General features: G+C 32.2%; 1 protein-coding gene across 1 annotated transcript in view; it reads right to left on the minus strand.

Annotated features, from left to right (window-relative positions):
- Positions 1–10200: 10200 nt before the first annotated feature.
- Positions 10201–21774, minus strand: part of LOC137925583 (KH domain-containing, RNA-binding, signal transduction-associated protein 2-like) — a 42540-nt gene continuing 30966 nt past the window's right edge. Inside the window, exons 7-11 of the mRNA XM_068769045.1 lie at positions 19413–19550; positions 16179–16272; positions 15310–15414; positions 13257–13410; positions 10201–10611 (exon numbers count right to left, since the gene is read on the minus strand). Coding sequence (XP_068625146.1) covers positions 10539–10611; positions 13257–13410; positions 15310–15414; positions 16179–16272; positions 19413–19550 — 564 coding nt within the window. The 3' untranslated portion in view covers positions 10201–10538. The remainder of the gene's footprint in view (positions 10612–13256; positions 13411–15309; positions 15415–16178; positions 16273–19412; positions 19551–21774) is intronic.

The raw sequence follows: 21774 nt of genomic DNA on the forward strand, positions 1-21774 counted from the left end.
AGCAGCCACGAATATTTACCTCCATATACCTACAGACTATTTTTCACTTTTACGACGCCACGTCGATACTTAAAAATAATATTTAACCTTAATTATTATTAAAAATTTATCGGTTTTATAAATACAAATATAGATGTGGGAGAAAAATAGTTATCAAGCAACATTAGGATAGAAGGATGTAAAGGTTGACATTGACAGGTGATGTCACGCGGACTGTCAGATTTGACATGTATGACGAATGCACGTGTGTTTTTGTTTTATTAAAGTTCTTGGTCTAAATCAAATGTTTTCACTACATCTATTTAATTTATTTTTATGCTTCGATAAAATATCAGAAGCAAAGTAGACGTAACTCGAGGAATTATTCGTCTGAATTAGCAGTGGGTGAATCACGTCACTCCTGCAACCAACGGTCTTTGATCTGAAATGTTATTTAATCTGTTTCAGTGGACATCTTTCTGCGGACATGATGTAGGAACTACAACACCCGGCAATAAATGTTGCACTTCGACCTTTGGAAAGGGACAATCGGCTAATTTCGGCTTTGTAAAGCGTTATCTCTGTCGCACGACTGTCAAAACGTCACATATGTAGTGTGGGACAGAGATAATGCTCTACGAAGCCGAAATTAACCGATCGTCTCTTTCCAAAGGTCGATGTGCAATATTTATCGCCAGGTACTCTACACGTCATCGTAAATGGCGCATCGAACAGAAGAATCCCGCGCCAGAGCGCTCCAGAATTCTCGCCTTGTTATTAGCTGACGGTTTTTATTGGTTCAATATTATTTTTATAATTTTAATAACTGTTATAAATATGGGCTAAGTTTGATCAATATACACACTTCTACTTTGGACTTTGTGTTGTCATTATCTATAAAATTTACCCGCTGAAATAAACATTATTTTTTATAAATTACTTTTATGTATATTAAGGTTTTAATTGTTTATTCATAGATGAAACAAAACTACTTCTATCGGGATATTATTAAACTATTACAATATACTGAGTGTGTTGTTGTCTGGTAGAGAACGCCACGAGCGATAAGAACGCCCTCTTGTACTTGTATATGAATTGTTTCTTTTTTTATTTATTATCTATGGTGTACTATTAAATGTAAATACATTTAAATGAATAGATGTATATGATTTTTGTTATAATATTGCTACATAAAAAGCCGCCATATGTGAAAGTTCCCGCGGAAGTCGTCACAACGCTCAACCGTTTGCTCGTCTCGCCCACTCGTCTCGCTCACTCGCACGGCGTGCACTATACGCGCTCTTGCTTGCTCTTGGCAGGTAGCCAAGGCGCAGCGCGTGCGCGCGCGGCCGTTGCAGTTCTCGGGGAGTCGGATTTGAACTAGGGAACGATGCGCAACCGCTCGTAGGCGCATTATTCATTTTCCGGGCACAAATTGTTTTAATTATTCAATAAACGTTTTTCCACATCACAGTTTTTAATTATCATTAGATCGACGCCCACTGCAGGTCAGGGCCTCCCCTTCTCTCAAAGATCACCGCGAAGACCAGTCTTGCACTATCACCTAGTCCACCTAATCTCATCAATCTTTCGCCCCAACGTATGTCTGTTGCACCAGCGATATGCCCCACCAGGTCACTTCAGACCCGCAATTCTTCTAGAGATTTCTGTAACTTCTGCTGGATTTCCTCATTTCTGAGATATATAATATAAGTGTTTTCAAAATCAATTATAGGCTTTTACCCTTTCGTGCAAACTGTGCTGGCCCGTCCCATTAAAATAAAAAAATCAATAAATTAATTAAGGGTTACCACGTGGTAAAAACTGCCTTAAGCCTCCCAGAATTCCCAAGAGGGAGAGGGCGTCCAAAAGCTAAGTGGTGGTCTAATATCAGAAAGGAACTGGAAACCCTTTAACTTGATGCAGAGACAACCCAAGATAGAGTGGCATGGCGCAAATTGGTAAGGAGACCCGACCCCAAATAAAGGGAAAAGGGAAGGAAGAAGAAGAAGAAGAATTAATGTAACATATTTCAGAGTGATCATTATACGTGATCAGGTTGATTGTATATAGATGAAAGCTTTATAACATTGCACTGACAAAAAAACAATACATTCAATATTTTAAATATACACCTATATGAGTAACTATGTATAATATTTATAAGGATATATAAGTTACACCGGTGTATAATTGTCAATAATTCTTCTTAATTGTAGAAGATATCAATTATAATTGTAATTACACATATATATGTATATATATATATACATATATATGTGTATATATATTTATATATATATAGTCTAAAGTAACAATAGTTTTAGGGTGAACTAAAATTTATTAATGGGCGCAGGTGCCGACCTCTGAGATTATATTTATATAAATATATATATATATATACATATATATATATATATATAAATATGTAATAACTTTACATTTATATATATATAAATGTAAAGTTATTACATATTTATATATAGAAAAGATATAGTATATAATGTTTGCAGTAAATTGACTGGAGCCTTTGAATTATTCAAATATGTTGAAGCGGATGCTGGGATTCTGTGCTTGAGATGCAAATGATAAGAAAACAGAGCTGTTCTTGACGCCTCCTCAAAGAAAACGTTTTGAGGACTAGTGTTATCATATGCAGAGGTCGGCAACATTTTCAATGTAAAGAATAAAATAATAAATTAAAAACTTTTTTTAATTTAACAAATAAAAATAATATTAATATTTATAAAACATGTTTATTTATTAATTTAATAATTCAATCACAGAATAATGTTATTATTAATCTTAAATAAATGCAGAATAATGTTTGTAAGTATATAAAAGATGATAGCAAGAGCAATAACATATTTTTTATATAAAATTATTATAATGAGATGTCTGGGTTGCCATATCATCTGCATTTTTTTGTAATAAATCATATACGACATTTTGAATTTCATGTCCATATTAACAATAGTTTTAGGGTGAACTAAAATTTATTAATGGGCGCAGTTACCGACATCTGATATAATGCCAACTGTCAGTATCCAAAAATCAACTGTCACCTATATTCAAACAATTGACAATATATGAAAAATTTACTGGATTTTATGTGAAAAGATCTTTTATTGCCGCCAATATAGCTAAAAACCTTATTTATTTATTTATTTAAGTTCATGTTCTTCATATACAAAGTATTAAATAAAATATACACCGGTATAAAAGAGTGGCGGTAGATCTAAATGAGAAGAAATATCATATCAAATTTGACCACTAAAACTGTGAACTTAATATTATTTCGTAATATTTGATTAATAATTATTAACGTGTTATACAATTCTATAATTTGGTTCCAGTGATATAAAAAAAGTTTTTTTTTTTTAATTTGATCAAAATAGGTAAATAATAGAAAAGGTAATGAAAAATTTGAGTTTCGAAGAATTTCTCGTCTAAAGTGACAGTAGGTAGTAGAAGAAGTAATGAAAAATTTGAGTTCCTAAGAATATCTCGTCTGAAGTGGCAGTAGGTAGAAGAAGTAATGAAAAATTTGAGTTTCGTAGAATTTCTCGTCTGAAGTGGCAATAGGTAATAGAAGTAATGGAAAATTTGACTTTCGAAGAATATCTCGTCTGAAGTGGCAGTAGGTAGAAGAAGTAATGAAAAATTTGAGTCCCGAAGAATATCTCGTCTGAAGTGGCAGTAGGTAGAAGAAGTAATGAAAAATTTGAGTATCGAAGAATTTCTCGTCTGAAGTGGCAGTGGGTAGTAGAAGTAATGAAAAACTTGAGTTTTGAAGAATATCTCGTCTGTAGTGGCAGTAGGTAAAAAAAGTAATGAAAAATTTGAGTTTCGAAGAATTTGTCGTCTGAAGTGGCAGTGGGTAGTAGAAGTAATGAAAAACTTGAGTTTTGAAGAATATCTCGTCTGAAGTGGCAGTGGGTAGTAGAGGTAATGAAAAATTTGAGTTTCGAAGAATTTCTCGTCTGAAGTGGCAATAGGTAATAGAAGTAATGGAAAATTTGACTTTCGAAGAATATCTCGTCTGAAGTGGCAGTAGGTAGTAGAGGTAATGAAAAATTTGAGTTTCGAAGAATTTCTAGTCTGAAGTGGCAGTAGGTAGTAGAGGTAATGAAAAATTTGAGTATCGAAGAATTTCCCGTCTGAAGTGGCAGTAGGTAGTAGAGGTAATGAAAAATTTGAGTTTCGAAGAATTTCCCGTCTGAAGTGGCAGTAGGTAGTAGAGGTAATGAAAAATTTGAGTTTCGAAGAATTTCCCGTCTGAAGTGGCAGTAGGTAGTAGAGGTAATGAAAAATTTGAGTTTCGAAGAATTTCTAGTCTGAAGTGGCAGTAGGCGTGGTACATTGCTATTGCAAAATCCTTTTCAGTTTATTTCCTTCAGCTGAAAAGAAGAATTTATATTTCTCGCACATAGAAAATTGGCAACTAGAAGACTTTTATCACCGGAAAATCAACAGAAAATAACCCCACAATCCTATGCCTCCTATTGGCAGAGATAAAGTGAAGCTTTTTACAATTTTTATCTTTATATTTATTTAAATAATTTTATTCTATATACGACCAGTATCATATATTACTTAATCTACTATCAATTTGTTTAATGTAATTATTTTTCACATTTTTCCTACAGCTACACAGCCAGTGTTTTGAACATGGGTTTCGGTCAGAGCCAACTTTGTCCTTTGTTATTTGCTTAAAAATGATTCAAATGTTATTAATTAAGTACTATTTGCATATATAAGGTAATTTAGTTACCTTAGCATGTTACATTGCGTGATGCCGGCGCTGTACTGGCCTGTAAAACTTGGTCGGGACGCATCTCGCGCCGGCGCGAGACCGGCCCCTAGCCGTATACCGTCTACATACCATAATTTTTTCTTGCTTGCTGCTGTCTATTTCTGTATATACCTATCTACTTTTTATTTATTTAATTTTCATAAGAAATATGTATTTTAAAATGTTAATTGAGTGTTGGGTAAACAAATAAAAGTCACATAATTTAAGATTATAGATTTATTTCTAATTACAATATCAGTGCAGATGCGTCAAATATACTCTGTAATCGAAAGATGAAGCAGTTTTATTATGATTTTTATATTAAAAATTGCATAATGCCTTTTTTGCATATGTTTTTCTATTAATATTCTCGTCATAATATTTAAAGATTTATTTATTATTTTACATGAAAATATCGATTCATTTAATAAGGTACATTGAAGTTTATAACGTATTATGCTATGATATAATATTCGTAATATTTCTGTTAGAATTATTTTAGCTGTGATGTTTAATGTAAATATTAAATTGTAATTAAATTAAATAATTACATTAAAGATTATAAAATAAAGACTTTTTTATATATATACCTTGTGATCTTTTTACATTTCTATTTCAGCAAAAAGTTTCTTTTTATCATTTTAAAAAATTTCTACTTTATATATGAACTTAAGATATATTTTCATATCGATTTATTGAAAGAGATTTTATATTTATAACATCATTGAATATTATATAGTTACTATGGGCAGATATATTCTACTGTGATCAAAATGTAAGATGAAATTTTCTTTTAAAACTCCCGGGAATTAGGAAGGAAGGTAATAATTTTTCCTAGGTTGGTAGGACTGTCTAGAACATTTGCCAACCGTCTATAAAAGAACTAAAATATCATTAGACTCGGTTCAAACCATTTTGAAAGATATTTTGTGTCACAAACGCGTCAAGCTTCGATTGTTTGATGTCATACTATATTGGTTCTTGGCGACTTGCCAAAATCTTGACTCATATCTTTCCGGAACCATCGCTTGTTTTGACTTTTCTATTTCTTTTTTTAATGGAATCAGGCGTTACCTCGTGGAAGTCCATCTTAAGTAAGAAAAGGACCAATATTTAGCCACTTCCGCACATGCAGTGGTAGTAAACAGACTCTGTGTTTGGCACTAATCGGTGTAACTTAACTCCTGAAGATGCCCCGTGAAGGGGTGAAACACGTGTTGAGTAATTTGGCGGTGGCGGTTGTGTGATTCGCATTGTTTGCCGCATACGCATTTATCAGCGGGCTGGCGGGCGGTGCATTTCATTGCACGAATACCACTGCATGTGCGGAAGTGGCTAAATATTGGTTCTTTTCTTACTTCTATTTCTCTTTCTCTATACTACTCGACTCAAAAAGCCAATAAACACCGTTTTGACTCGATTGAAAAGATAAAAATAGAATTGAAGAATGTCTTAAAGGCTATACCGGAAAAACACTATTCCCACCGTCTTGAAGACTGAAAAAAACGTTGACAAAAGTGCTTTTTATTAGACGCTGATTACTTTGAAGTGGATGAAATTAATTTGGAAGAATATAAAATATATAATTTATATTTAAAAACAAATACACCTTACTTTTTGATCACAGTATTATATTTGGACACGCAATATATATTTTTATACATTACTTTATCACATTTTAACATAAAAATTACAAATAGATGACAATAAATGTTGTCAAATAAAAAAAAGCTATCATTAGAGTTTACCGGATGTCTATTTCACGATTTGTAACTTTCATTTTTAATACGAGCAATATTTGCATCGTATACAAAAGAAGAAGAAAAATAAATATTAAATTATTATTAATTCACAGTTAATAACCATTATTTGTGACAAATAACAAGTAAAACACGTTATATTTTATGTCTAAATACTATTTGCAAATATTTATTTATAATCTATACATATACAAACACATAACGTATAATTTGCACAAATAAATAAAATAATATTGACATAAAATTAATATTCTAATTATAATTTAACAAATTTATAATTAAACATAATAAATATTCGTTTCCCGTGTAAAATAAAATAAAAAAATAACTAGTGTATTATAATTTTAATTTAAGATATTATTATAATCATTTAGATTCAACTTTGCAATAACAAAACAACGAGTTAAATAAATAATATAAATACATTTGAATATACACTAAAATTATTTTTTTTACAAATAATTAACTGAATTTATTATTAAATTTAATGAATTTGTAATTTCTTTACTAAAATAAATGTTTCGTAATATTTAAAATACAATTAATAATTTAATTTGTTCATAAATTTTACATTTCACGAGTCATGAAACTCAATCCTTTTGGTATAAATAAAATATTCAAACTAGATATGTTTATAGCTTTTGATATTTAGGCCAGCTCTGTTCATATATATCATGTGTAATGCCTAGATATCCATCAAAATATCCATTACGAAAACTAAAATGATTTCATTGTAGTTTTGGTAAAACTAAAACTAAAATCCATTTCGTGCGTAATTTAAAACAACTGAGGAACATACACGTTTATCTTTTATTAGGTAATAAACAATGTGTAATAATGAATAGATGAGGTAATCCATTAAAGAAGTACCAACCAGTGAGCTTGACTTTATTCTGAGAGTTCTAAGAAAATCCAAAAATAAATTCCCTGGTAAAGCCGATTGTTACAGTACTCTCTTGGCTCAACCGTTTATGACTTTTATAAATGATTTATTTCCCCACAAGCAGTAGTAAATCTTAATGACTTCATGTACTATTTCTTTGAGAGAAAAATTTTACAATACACTGCTCACTTTATCTTTAATTATATCACAAAACACAGACGAAGGTTTTATGCTATTACGTAATATTAATATTATTGTTATTTCTTGAATAAAATTATGAGAATTATTTCTTATCTTTAATATTATTTCTATAATTCACTTAACATATATTATTATTTCTACATATTATACTTTGTTTATTTTTTGCACAAATTACCATATAGTTTTTATTAGGAAAACAGATTATTTATAAAATTCAATAAAGCATTACATCTTCACAGATTTTTTTATTGATACATTGGTGTGTTAGTCTATTTTAAATAATTATTTATATTATTAACTGTATTTATTTTTGGTATTATCATCTATATTTGATAAAAGATTTTGTTGTGAAAAATATTATCATTAGAATTATATGAGTAATATTCAGTGCTAGTGTAATAAATAGATCTGTAATATTTTTTCTATAATATTAAATTTAGTTTTAAAATAAATACATGATGTCAAAAGTGCTGCTTGAGCAATATCTTTTATAATATCATTAATGTTATCAGAAATAGCAATAATTTGAAATATTATTTTTTTTACTGAACGTCATTTAAATATCATTAGCATTATATTCTAAAATAAATATTGCAGCTTTATTATTATTTTAATATTCGCATATTCGTTTTGTTTCATATATATCGTCTGTACTTATTATTATAATAATAAATCATATATATACAACTCTAGAAGGCCTACAATAAAAATTTAAATACGCCATGGTCCTTTCACTTAATGTTTAATTATTTAAAAGCCTTAAATAAAGTGGGGTTCATCGAAATTGACTACGAAATAAATTTACCTAATACTACTAATGGTCAAATGAGCGATATTATAAAACGACTTATTTACATTCATAGTTGATTATTGCAGACGATAATAACCGCCCATAACGATTATGTGCAGTATTTAATATTACGATACATTGGTTTATTATAAGTGATAATTTAACTAAGTCTTTGCAAGTGATAACGCTCGCTTATAACAATTATGTGCTGCACATAATATTGTATTATGATATCCAGATTGTTATGCCACGAACAGAAGATTTTTTGCAAGCGATAATGACTTCTTATAATAAATCTGTGTTACACAATGTATTATATAATAATACCTATATTGTTATACCAGGAACAGAAGATTCTTTGTAAGTCACAACGCTCGCTCATAACAATTCTGTGCCGCACATAATACTGTATTATGATACCTAGATTGTTGTGTCACAAGTAGAATATTCTTTGCAAGTGATAATGACTGCTTATAATAAATCTGTGTTACACATTTTATTATATTATGATACTTAAATTGTTATACCAGGAACAGAATATTCTTTGCAAGCGATAATTCCTGCTCACGACAAGTATGTGTTACACATTGTTGTATTTTGATATCTAGATTGTTGTGACACGAGCAGAATATTCTTTGCAAGTGATAATGACTGCTTATAATAAATCTGTGTTACGCATTGTATTATATTATGATACCTAGATTGTTATACCAGGAACAGAAGATTCTTGCAAGTGATAATGCTCGCTCGTAACAATTCTGTGTTGCACATAATATTGTATTATGATATCTAGATTGTTATGCCATGAACCGAAGATTTTTTGCAAGCGATAATGACTACTTATAATAAATCTGTGTTACACATTGTATTATATTATGATACCTAGATTGTTATACCAGGAACAGAAGATTTTTTGCAAGTGATAATGCTCGCTCATAACAATTCTGTACCGCACATAATATTGTATTATGATATCTAGATTGTTGTGACACGAGCAGAATATTCTTTGCAAGTGATAATGCTCGCTCGTAACAATTCTGTGCCGCACATAATACTGTATTGTGATACCTAGATTGTTGTGACACGAGCGGAATATTCATTGCAAGCGATAATGACTGCTTATAATAAATCTGTGTTACACATTGTATTATATTATGATAACTATAGTGTTAAACCAGGAACAGAAGATTCTTTGCAAGCGATACCGCTCGCTTATAACGACTCAGCGCCGGACATAACATTGTATTATGACATCTAGATTGTTATGCCACAAGCAGAAGATTCTTTGCAAGCGATAATGGACGCTCATAACGATTCTTTGCCGCACATAACATTGTACCAAGATTTTGTACATTTCAAAAGGAAGAGACTTTGTAAGCAATAGTACAGGCCTGTATCCAATTTTTGCTACAGTATTTGCAAGCGATAACATTGTATTATGAGACTTTGTAAGCAGTACTGTAGGCTTCGTAGGTTCGGCTGTAGGGTCACATTTGACATTTTATACCAAAAACAAAGCCTTTGCAAGCAATAACGCTGGTTTGTAATGACTATGTGTTGCAAAAAACCTTATTATATCTACACGTGTTCAATGTTTCTCGAAGAACAAATATAATTATGAAATATCTTTAATGACAGTACAAAGCCGGGGTGGCCAAGCTCTATGGTTTGAGTCATTTTTCGAAATTCAAATTTTTTAAAACACGCAAAAGATTTTTTTTTAACAAAATATTTTATTGGAATTATTTATACAAGAAAAAAAAATATGTGTATTGAATTTAGATATATGCACACGTATATGACAGCACTCCTAATAATACTTAAAACGCCGGTTAGTTAATTACGATCGGTGTTCGGATTTCGCTAATTTTATGGTGGAATAATAATAATTATTATTCATACCAGTAATTTATATCTATTTCCCGGGATCTGACATAGGTTATATAAATTTAAATATTGAAATAATTCGACAATCCATCGAAACCAAAAATAATAGTTCAGAGCCGGAGTTTGACCACCCCTGGTATATGGTAGAATTGAAAATACCAGTACATGTAGTATGTTCCTTAGAATAATATCAGATTTAACTAAATAAGATTTTAATATTACATTTGTTGTATTTAAAAAAATTCAAGCTAGGTTTATATTCACGCCAACACCTGTGACGAATTCGTCACGAATAAGCGGCAATAAGGCTGTATGTCTGTAAAAGAAAATAACATATTAGTTATTGAAATATTTAAAAACATAACAGAAATGATTACAGTAATACCCCGCTTTACGCGAGGGATACGTTCCAAAAAATCGCGTTAACTGAAATAACGAGGTTAATGATTAAACATAGTCAAAAATTAATACAAAAAAAATACAAATCATTTTAATCAATCACTTTAACTCTAGGAACACTTTATGCAATACATACTCTTATTTTTTTACGGAAAAATACATCTATTGTCTTTTGGGTAACGTTTTGTTTACGTTCTTGTAAAATACGTTCATAACACCCAACACTGTTTTTAATTGTTTGACAGATGGTCAAGACACCATAGAGAAGTTGATGACTACATTATACTTATATGCACTCTTTCGCGTAATTCGAGGCATTTGAACGCGAAATTTGCAATTCGCGTTATAGTGAAACCGCGTATAACGGGGTCGCGTAAAGCGGGGTATTACTGTACATGTTAAATATCTTAGCTGATAGACACCCACTGCAAGGCAATGGCAAAGATCAATAAACAATAAACTAACTTCTTATATTAACGCTAAAATAAATAATAATAAAAATGAATTTCACACGATTTACTTAAAAAAGATCCGGTGTATATCATGTTTATCCATTCTCGTTTCAGGTCACACACGTCCACTGAAAGGAATATGCTTCCCTCAAAGATATCTATTAGGATATACTATAATCGCCATGCGTGGCAGGGGGATTGACGATCGTTGTGCGGTGTTTTTTTTCTTATATGACCTCTTCTTGGATACCTTTCGTTCTCCCTGCTACTTGTAAGGCAGGGAGGTTACATATTCATTATCCTTTTATTAATAACAAATTATTTAGTGCCTTCCTTTCATCCTACAGGATATATAAGAGATATATACGTCATCGCTTACATTTGGAGGATCTTTTACGGAAATCGCAGCTGTCAGTGTTATAGCAAGACACATTCCAGAAGGAAGCTGTACCTCCTCCGAGGGAAAGGCCTGTGCCTGGAAGTGGGCGTATATCGGCTGACATTATGATAAAATCTTTAGAGAATTTTCTAGACGTGTGGTATATTTTTATATTACAAATATGAGACTATTTTATTTAGGGAATAGATGTCTGTAATGTTAAGTACGTTAACAAAAACAGCCTAGCATATTGCAAACATTACCTTATTAAAGTATTACAATGTCGTTTATGTATAGAGTTTATATTGTTGAAGCGAAATAATGACAGCTGTCAAAATGCTTTCACTTATCTGTCAATCCATCGGTCTACGCATGCGCAAAAACTAACGACGCCCGGCGTTGGATTTGTAGGCGGTTGTTAAAACCGCATCTCACGCCGAAAAATATTATGAAATATAATAATGGCGAACGGCGTCAAGTGACATATGTGTTGTTATTTGTGAATTAGTATTAAATATTTAGTGCTGTGATGGAATATGTAATTAAAGATTATATTATATCAATTTTGAATCAATGTTTAATATTTACAAATAAGTGTTGAAAGTTTTATATGTAAAAATCATTTTATTCGCATGACAAATAATTTATTACGGCGTTGTTGTATCTGAAGTTGTAGGCGGATGATCCTTAAAATAAACTGTGTCTATCTTTCATCCAAGTGTTTTAATTTTTGTGCTCCAGCTCGCTAGGTGTTGTCTCTAACATTGCCTACCTAACCTGTTAAACTACACCACAATGTCATTATTGAGTATTTTATTATTATTGTTAAAAAATATTGCAACTGGCCGTATGAGATGTGTAAAAAAATTAAAAAAAAACTATTAAAAATTACATAAAAAGCCAGCCGTCTGCCGCGGCACTCAACTTCACCACAATGTCATTATTGAGTATTTTATTAATTTAGTTAAAAAAAAATTGCAACTGGCCGTATGAGATGTGTAAAAAAAAAAGAACGATTAAAAATTACATAAAAAGGCAGCCGTCTGTCGCGGCACTCAACTTCACCACAATGTCATTATTGAGTATTTTATTAATTTAGTTTAAAAAAAAATTGCAACTGGCTGTATGAGATGTGTAAAAAAAAAACATAACGATTAAAAATTACATAAAAAGGCAGCCGTCTGCCGCGGCACTCAACTTCACCACAATGTCATTATTGAGTATTTTATTATTATAGTAAAAAAAATTGCAACTGGCCGTATGAGATGTGTAAAAAAAAAGAACGATTAAAAATTACATAATAAAGACAGCCGTCTGCCGCGACACTCAACTTCACCACAATGTCATTATTGAGTATTTTATTAATTTAGTAAAAAAAAATTGCAACTGGCCGTATGAGATGTGTAAAAAAAAAGAACGATTAAAAATTACATAAAAAGGCAGCCGTCTGCCGCGGCACTCAACTTCACCACAATGTCATTATTGAGTATTTTATTAATTTAGTAAAAAAAAATTGCAACTGGCCGTATGAGATGTGTAAAAAAAAAGAACGATTAAAAATTACATAAAAAGACAGCCGTCTGCCGCGGCACTCAACTTCACCACAATGTCATTATTGAGTATTTTATTAATTTAGTAAAAAAAAATTGCAACTGGCCGTATGAGATGTGTAAAAAAAAAAAGAACGATTAAAAATTACATATAAAGGCAGCCGTCTGCCGCGGCACTCACTCGTGCGGCGCCGGCCATGGCGCGCGCTTGTGTGTGGCGGCCCGCGCGCGCGCCAGTAGCGACAGTACGGCCCGCTTAGTCGGCGACATGGCGGCGCGCGTGCCACCCAGCAGTGGCCGCTTGCGGGCCGCGCTCGCAGCCGCCCCACCCGCACCTGCACACCTCAAAATCTAGACAAACTTGTCGCCAATAAATTCCAAAAAAAAAAAAAATTTGTGATCAATAGAAAAAAAACCTACAAACATTTGAAGATGGATGAAATAAAATAGAAGAGAAAGATAGAAAAATTTTAGAACGATATAATAGAAAGACAGATCATGTGATATATGAAAGAAGAGAATTGAAATAAAAAGAGCAAAGTGAAAAACTTAATAAAGAAAAATATAATCTCTGTCGCCAATATATTCGAAAACAAATTAAAATAAAATTTGTGATATATAGTAAAAAAAACCTAACTACATTTGAGGATGGACGAATGAAATAGAAGAGAAAGAGAAAAATATTTTAGAATGAAATAATAGCAACACAGATCATGTGATATATGAAAGAAGAGAATGGGAATACAAAGAGCAAAGTGAAAAACTTAATTAAGAAAAATATAATCCGTTGTCGCCAATATATTCGAAAACAAATTAAAATAAAATTTGTGATATATAGTAAAAAAAAACCTAACTACATTTGAGGATGGATGAATATAATAGAAGAGAAAGATAGAAAAATTTTAGAACGATATAATAGAAAGACAGATCATGTGATACACAAAAGAAGAGAATGGGAATAAAAAGTGCAAAGTGAAAAACTTAATTAAGAAAAATATAATCCCTTGTCGCCAATATATTCGAAATCAAATTAAAAAAAATTGTCATAAATAGTAAAAAAAGACCTACCAACATTTGAAGGAGGATGGATGAATGGAATAGAAGAGAAAGAGAAAAATATTTTAGAACGATATAATAGAAAGACAGATCATGTGATACACGAAAGAAGAGAATGTGAATAAAAAAAAAGTGAAAAACTTAATTAAGAAAAATGTAATCTCTTGTCGCCAATATATTCGAAAACAAATTAAAATAAAATTTGTGATATATAGTAAAAAAAAACCTAACTACATTTGTGGATGAATGAATGGAATAGAAGAGAAAGATAAAAAATTTTTAGAATAAAATAATAGTAAGACAGATCATGTGATACAGGAAAGAAAAGAGCAAAGTGAAAAACTTAATAAAGAAAAATAAAATCCCTGTTCCCATATAAAAAAAAAATTCGATTACGCTTTTTCAGATGACGATACGAATTTTTAGTAACGCTTGTTTTTTTAAGTAACAAAGGGACTAATATACAGCTACTTCCGCTATGCAGCAGTAGTCGTGCAATAAAGTGCACCGCCCGCCCGCTGATAAATGCGTGCGGTAAACAATGTGAAACAACTAACACCGTTAATCTACTCTACACGTGTTTCACCCCTCCTTGGGGCATTCTCAGGAGAACTATTTTTGTACCACTATAAGGTTTTTATTTCTAATCAACAATATATTCATATTCGTTATCAACAACCTTTTACAATCTAGTATACAAATTTTTAATATATAATAAGTAATATATAATAAGTTAGAAAAGGACCAATATTTAGTCACTTCCGCATATGCAGTGGTAGTCGTGCACCGCCCGCCAGCCCGCTGATAAATGCGCATGCGGCAAACAATGCGAATCACACAACCGCCACCGCCAAATTACTCAACACCTGTTTCACCCCTCCACGGGGCATCCTCAGGAGTTATGTTACACCGATTAGTGCCAAACACAGAGTGAGTCACTCTCTAATATAAACGTGTCTTTGTGAAATTTTTAATTTTACAATTTAAAAACATTATTCTTTTTTTTAACCTATCTCTTTAAGTGAAGAGTTATCTGATAGGTTTATAAATAAAAAAATTCTAGATTTTTCGGTTTACACATCATATATATGTACATAACGTAGATATAAAACAAGTCAATATAATCTCATCTATTTACAATAGAAATTGATTGCTAAATAAAATTTTGACGTACCGACCTTGCGTCGCTAGCACGGTGGTCGGTTTGACCCCACGCAGGGCGGGGTGTGCGTGGAGAACTCCGCCCAGCACTGGGCTACTCAATCCCAGTATATCACCGCCACCTGTTATACGTATACAGTTGCATGCAGTTAGTGAGTTAGTTCACACACACAACGTTTAGAGAATATTTACAAATGTCAATGGACGTTTTCAAACTAATGATTATAGATATAAAAGGTATACAATCACCCTGTATAATTTATTTTCTATTTTAATATAACAAGCCTTAAGGGTCAATACCTTCAGGCAGTACAATGTCTACGTTGCCAGGTAGTAAACATTATTTAATATCAATAAGTTAGAAATTCAAAAACGCCTTTTTCTTTTTATATTTTCATTACGTTATATATTATTTTTGAGACTAAATATTTTGTTTAATGTCTACCAAACATTATTTTACAGTAAATGATCTATACATTCACTCATTCAAAGCTTTGACGTCAAGAACCAATAAGTTATATTTTGGCAGATTTGACATTTGATTTATTACAGTTAGTTTTAAAATAAGACTGAATATTACGCGGTGAAATGTTGCCTGTAATAATATTTTAAATATCAGATTTTGCTTTAAAAAGAGAACGTTTTAAAACAATATATCATTAAGTTATATATCGGACTACCAACGCCATCTATCGGGCTGATCTAGAACTGATGTGCTCCGAACGCCATCTATTGTCAAATATAAACAATTTTGTACGCTAAAATATAATGCGGTATAAATAAACATACAGGACTTAAATATAGAAGATTATTATTCAAGAAAGATTATTAAAAGTTTATTAGTATTTGCAGTAGAAAGTTTAACTAGTTTTAGTAGCGGTGTTACCTAAAATTGAGTTCTGCGTCAGCAAATGGTGGGTGGGTGGTTGCTGGAGTACACCACCTCCCACGAGCACTCCATGACCCGCATGACCTGCCATCTATAAGTAATATAACAATATTAATATATTCAAGGTTCCTTCGATCAACTGTGACTGAAATCAAGGTGGAAAATTATGACTAATTTTTGTGACTAAAACACGAAAAATTAACAATAAAATACATAATTATACGTCAATAAAGAACGTTTTTCATTTCTGAACGCAAATTTGCAACCTGTTTTATAGAAAAAAAGGGATTATACTGTCTACCTAAAGGTCTTCTTCGTAAAATGTCTACTACACCCAGTAATTTTAGAGTAAAATAAATTTAAATGCACTTCCCTAGGTCCGGACATAAATTTTATATATTTTACATTTATTAAAAGAAATATGACATGTTCCGGAAATGAAAATAATGCATATATCCCCCCTGACATTGATAGATGCATATACTGCAGTGTTCAAATGGCAACATTTCTTTCACAATTTTAAATTAAATTACGAATAGAATATCTATCAGAATATACTTTTACTTACAATAGTTTATTATTTATTATTTTGAATCATTTGTGTCATATGTTCTATTGAAATTGATTGTTCCAAGCAAAAACAAATTTTGTATACTAAGACTTGATTTGCAGAATAATCCCAGATAATTTTCAATATGTATATAAAAAAATAAACTTTGTACTATTATTGTAAACAATTTTGTGTCGAAATTCTTCTAAATTTCATCTTAAAAAAAATAACAAATGATTCATTGATTCATTCATTGATGAATTCACATTTTATAAACAAATTCACATTACTTTTTGATCACTGTAAAATACATTGTTAATAGCAGAAACAAAACAAATTTTCTAAGGTTATGGTCATTGTATACACTTTTACTCCTGGTAAAGTTTAGACAGTTTCTAAAGCTCTGATATGTTGCTTTGAAATGTTCTCCTCTGGGCTATTTTAATGTTTAATAAACATATATTTTAAATTCATTTAAAATATGATCTACTCCATATGCTTGTATAGGAATATTTCCCATAGATTTAATTTTAATTCTTTGTCCATAGAAAAGCTTAAAAGTTAAACCTTATCCCGTCTTCAAGTTCGAAAGTTAAAAAAGAATATTTTTCATATTGTTCAAATATAATTATTATTCAAGTGAAAAAAATAAGATATTACGTTGGAATTTTTATTTATGATTCAAAGAAAATCTCATTATGAAGCGGTACGAAAAACATAATTGTTTATCGAACGAAATTACCTTCTTTGTTTATAAATTTCGTTACTTCGCGGAAAGAACGGTGAAAGTGAGTTTAAAAATTTATTCTAAATTTAAAATTAATTGGATAGAAGTTCTGTTCCTGGCTGAAATGCGTGGGTAAAATAAAAACTTATCTAATTTGTGATATCACTTCGGTCCATCTAATCATGTTCATTATTCTAGAACTTCCAGACCTGCTGTCCATTACAAGAACGATGGGCTTCGATACTTTTATGAGATTCCGAAGTAGAAGTGTGTATATTTAAGTTTCAACCGTATTTATACCGATTAAATTGAACAATTTTATTTATGTAAAATTCCCCTTTTTGCGCCGCTAATGATAACTTAATGTTACTGCCATAATACCGATGCAAATAAATAATTATATTTCTTTGAAATTGCCCTTTTTGCGATTTATGTTATCTACATGTAATTTTTTTTTAATTTAAAAATATTCTTACCATTTTCTTGTTTTCGGGAGATGGATATACACCCACCATTTTTACCTTCCCTCTCTAACCCTTCACAATTTCCCTCCCTCTCTCTCTCTTTCATTCTTCATATTTTCTATAATGCGTAAATTAAATATACAGCATTCAACTACATTACATATATGCATGTTGCTAAAGATACTTAAACATAATAACATGAAACACATGAGCAAAAAAAAAAACTTTGGAAATCTTTACAGTAATTGTAAAAACAAACGCACGAAAATAATTTTAATAACATGCAATAATAAATATCAATAACATGCGTTCCGAATTCCGGCAAGAACGCGCCCCAGAGGTTTTTTTTACCTCTCGTAGACCCTTTCTCGTTGTAAAACAATGTTTGACATACTTTAATGATTATTTTATTTCTGTACTCTTCTATCATTCATCGTGTATCGTATATATTCTATCACTGATCGATATTGATAAATGGCAGTTAAAGCCTACAACTTTATAGAACCTCCGTCTAAGAGATGTAAGAGAGATCTATGATAACCTGGAAGTAACGGTTCACGGTCACGTAAGGTTCTCGAGTGTGGATCAAAAACCAGTAGACGCGGCGTGGGATACTTGATGGACTAACAAGTATAGTCAAAAGTAAGAAAAGGACTAAAATATAGCTACTTCCGCTATGTAGCAGTAGTCGTGCAACAAAGTGCACCGCCCGCCACCCCGCTTATAAATGCGCATGCGACAAACAATGCGAATTACACAACTACCACCGTTAAATCACTCAACACGCGTTTCACTCCTCCACGGGGCATCCTCAGGAGTAATGTTACACCGATTAGTGCCAAACAACGAGTCAAAACTTTTTTCCACTCGGTGTTTGTCAGCGGGCTGGCGGGCGGTGCACTTTATTGCGCGACTACTGCTACATAGCGGAAGTAGCTAAATATTAGTCCTTTTCTTACTTAGTATGGACTTCCGCAAAGTAACACCTGAATCCATTAGATAAGTACAGTCAAGGAGACCAGTCAATGTGATGATATTTGGGGTAGGCCTATACCCTGCTGTAGCCTTTTTTATTAGGATCTTTATTAGAATATTATTTACTATATTGATACACCTATCTTTCTTCTTTTTTAATCTACAATCTTCTGTCATTACGTTTCATACTGATTTCCTTCATTTCGCTTACTTCATTCGTCTTGTCCGTCAAATATTACAGATCTGGGTTAATATCACATTTTTTAACTTTAGTTTATGTTTATTTTATGTTATTTTATATTCTTATTTAATATGCTTATTACAGTTTTCTGGATTATTCTTTATTTTTCCCTAGTTAGTTTTTTGTCTGCCTCCTGTGACTCGAGAGGTTGAACCTCGGCCTGGTCAACCATTACCACCACTTCCGAGAGCGCCGGGGGAAGCGAAGGAAATCACTCCAGAAAGTCCAAAAAATTTAATCAGAAATGAATTAATTAAAATGAGGATATACTTACTTGATGATGAGAAACGGGTATGTGTTCTGGTGCAGGAGTTGGGGCTGGTGGAGAAAAATCCCTGACGTTGACCGGGTGACTTAGAGCAATACCACCAGGCAAAGTAGTAGGCGCTGGTACCGGCTGAACATTTGGCATCTGCTGAAAAATATTTTTTTTTAATGATCCTCGAAGATCGTGATCACATACATGGAGTCAAATTCATCTTCCTTGTACTACAAAGCCTGTTCCAATCTTAAATTATCTAGAAATACGCGGAATTGGTTCAACCAATTGATGCATCTTGGCTCACATAGCTTGAATATTATGTTAGCCGCCCCGCATGCTTCCAAATTCACATATACAAGGTGTTTGAAAATTTCTAATCATCCTGTATATAGTGATTATTCTGAATTTAGTTCCTCATAAATATTTTTTTTTATATTCTAATTCGACAAGCCAATAACTTCTAGCAGTATAAAGTTTTCAGGGACAGATAGTAAATAAAAATTAAGTTTCATATCATAACATCATCATTTATTCCTATGTCTCCAAGATGAGCCAGAGGGCGTTCACAGTACGTCGCCATCCCGAGCGGTCTTGAGCCTCGCGCTTTACTTCGCTCCACGTCATTCCAACTGCCTTCACTTCTGCAGTGATCATCCGACAGGTTTGCTTTGGGCGGCGACTTGATTGGAGATCCCATTCTAGGGCTTGCCTCGGTATGTGATCAGGGTCCGTTCGGAGCGTGTGGCCTATCCAGTTTCACTTGCGGCGTTTGATCAGCTGCTCGATCGGCATCTCACCGCAGCGTTTCCAGAGATCTACGTTGGAGACTTTCTCAGGCCAGTATACACCGAGAATAAGTAAATCAATATGCTATTTAGCATGTTATATTCGGAGCCAATAACATATTATAATACTGTGTTTTATTGACATAACGGTTAGTTATACATAATAGATGTATTATTTCAGCTACTGTGATATCAACCGTAGATACAGCTTATATCAATAGCATAATTCAGTCTATAACTGCGACTTTTCCAAGCGCTCATTTTGACAGGAATAAAGTACAAGTAAAATATGTCGAAATTGCAGGCTTGTACGAAACACAGACCACCCATTTTTATTTATACAACTATATAGATAAAATATATAGTAAATATATCAGCGGAATGTTGTTCCCAGAATATATATATATATTTATATATATATATATATATATATATGTATACATATTTATATATATATATATATATATATATATATACATATTTATGTATTCAGTTGCCAGCCCGTACAACGACCTCTGCAAGACAAAGGCCTTCCCCGAAGATATGTCATAATCACATCGCTGGGGTCTTGTTAGTGAGCAGTGACAAACCCATATCATTAATATATGCGAATTTAAACAAGTATATATATATATATATATATATATATATATCTAACAGTATTGGGAATCGAACCTGGGCTCTTTTTCTTAACAACCGATGGACGCCCACTGGAAGGCATAGACCTCACTCAAAGAACGCCACGATGACCGATCCTACGCTGCCCACAGTCGACTTTAACTACGTTTTCGGTCCACCTATCGTGGGCCTGTCAGCTCGTGGTCGTCACTCGAAAACCTTTCGTCTCCAACGACCATCAGTGGTAAGAGCGATGTCCCCCACTCACTGCCACTTCATACGAGCAATTATTCAAGCTACGGATCTTCTTATTCTTGATTCGATTGTGCACCGAAATTCCGAACATAGCCACGGAGGTGGAGTGCTCTCTGGGTGATCGTGAGCCTTTTTATGAGATCCGAAGTAACCACGTTTCGAACCGTTTGTCATCACCGGCAACACATATTGCGACTAATGATCTTATATATATCATATTTAATTAATATTATGCATTATAATTATTGTTCGTGATTGGTTTTAGTTGACTGAAGAAAGTGTATCTAATATATAAAATTCTCGTGTCACGGTGTTCGAACTTGAACTCCTCCGAAACGGCTTGACCGGTTTTTACCAAATTTTACATGCGTATTCAGTATATCGGCTACTATCTATTTTCCATACCCCTAAGTGATAAGGGTGGTCCACCCCTAAATTTTATTTATAATTTTTTAGACAATTTTTTTGGTTTTTATTTTATTATGATACAGCATACAAAAATACATACAAACCTAAATTTTCACCCCTCTACGATCAACACTTATCTTACATTTGTTAATTAAAAACTTAATTTTTTTTGCAAAACAACGTTTGCGGGATCAGCTAGTTTGAATATATAATATTGAAAGTTGAACTTAAATATGTATTTGTCAGCTTACAAAACACAGACGGTTTGACTTGAGTTTACACTCCCAAGAGGAATTTAATTCAGTTTT

The sequence above is a fragment of the Battus philenor genome, unplaced genomic scaffold, assembly GCF_028537555.1.
Source record: "Battus philenor isolate CCGP_79_NKW_IND1 unplaced genomic scaffold, ilBatPhil1.0.hap1 SCAF_27, whole genome shotgun sequence".
Taxonomy (NCBI): Eukaryota; Metazoa; Arthropoda; class Insecta; order Lepidoptera; family Papilionidae; genus Battus; species Battus philenor.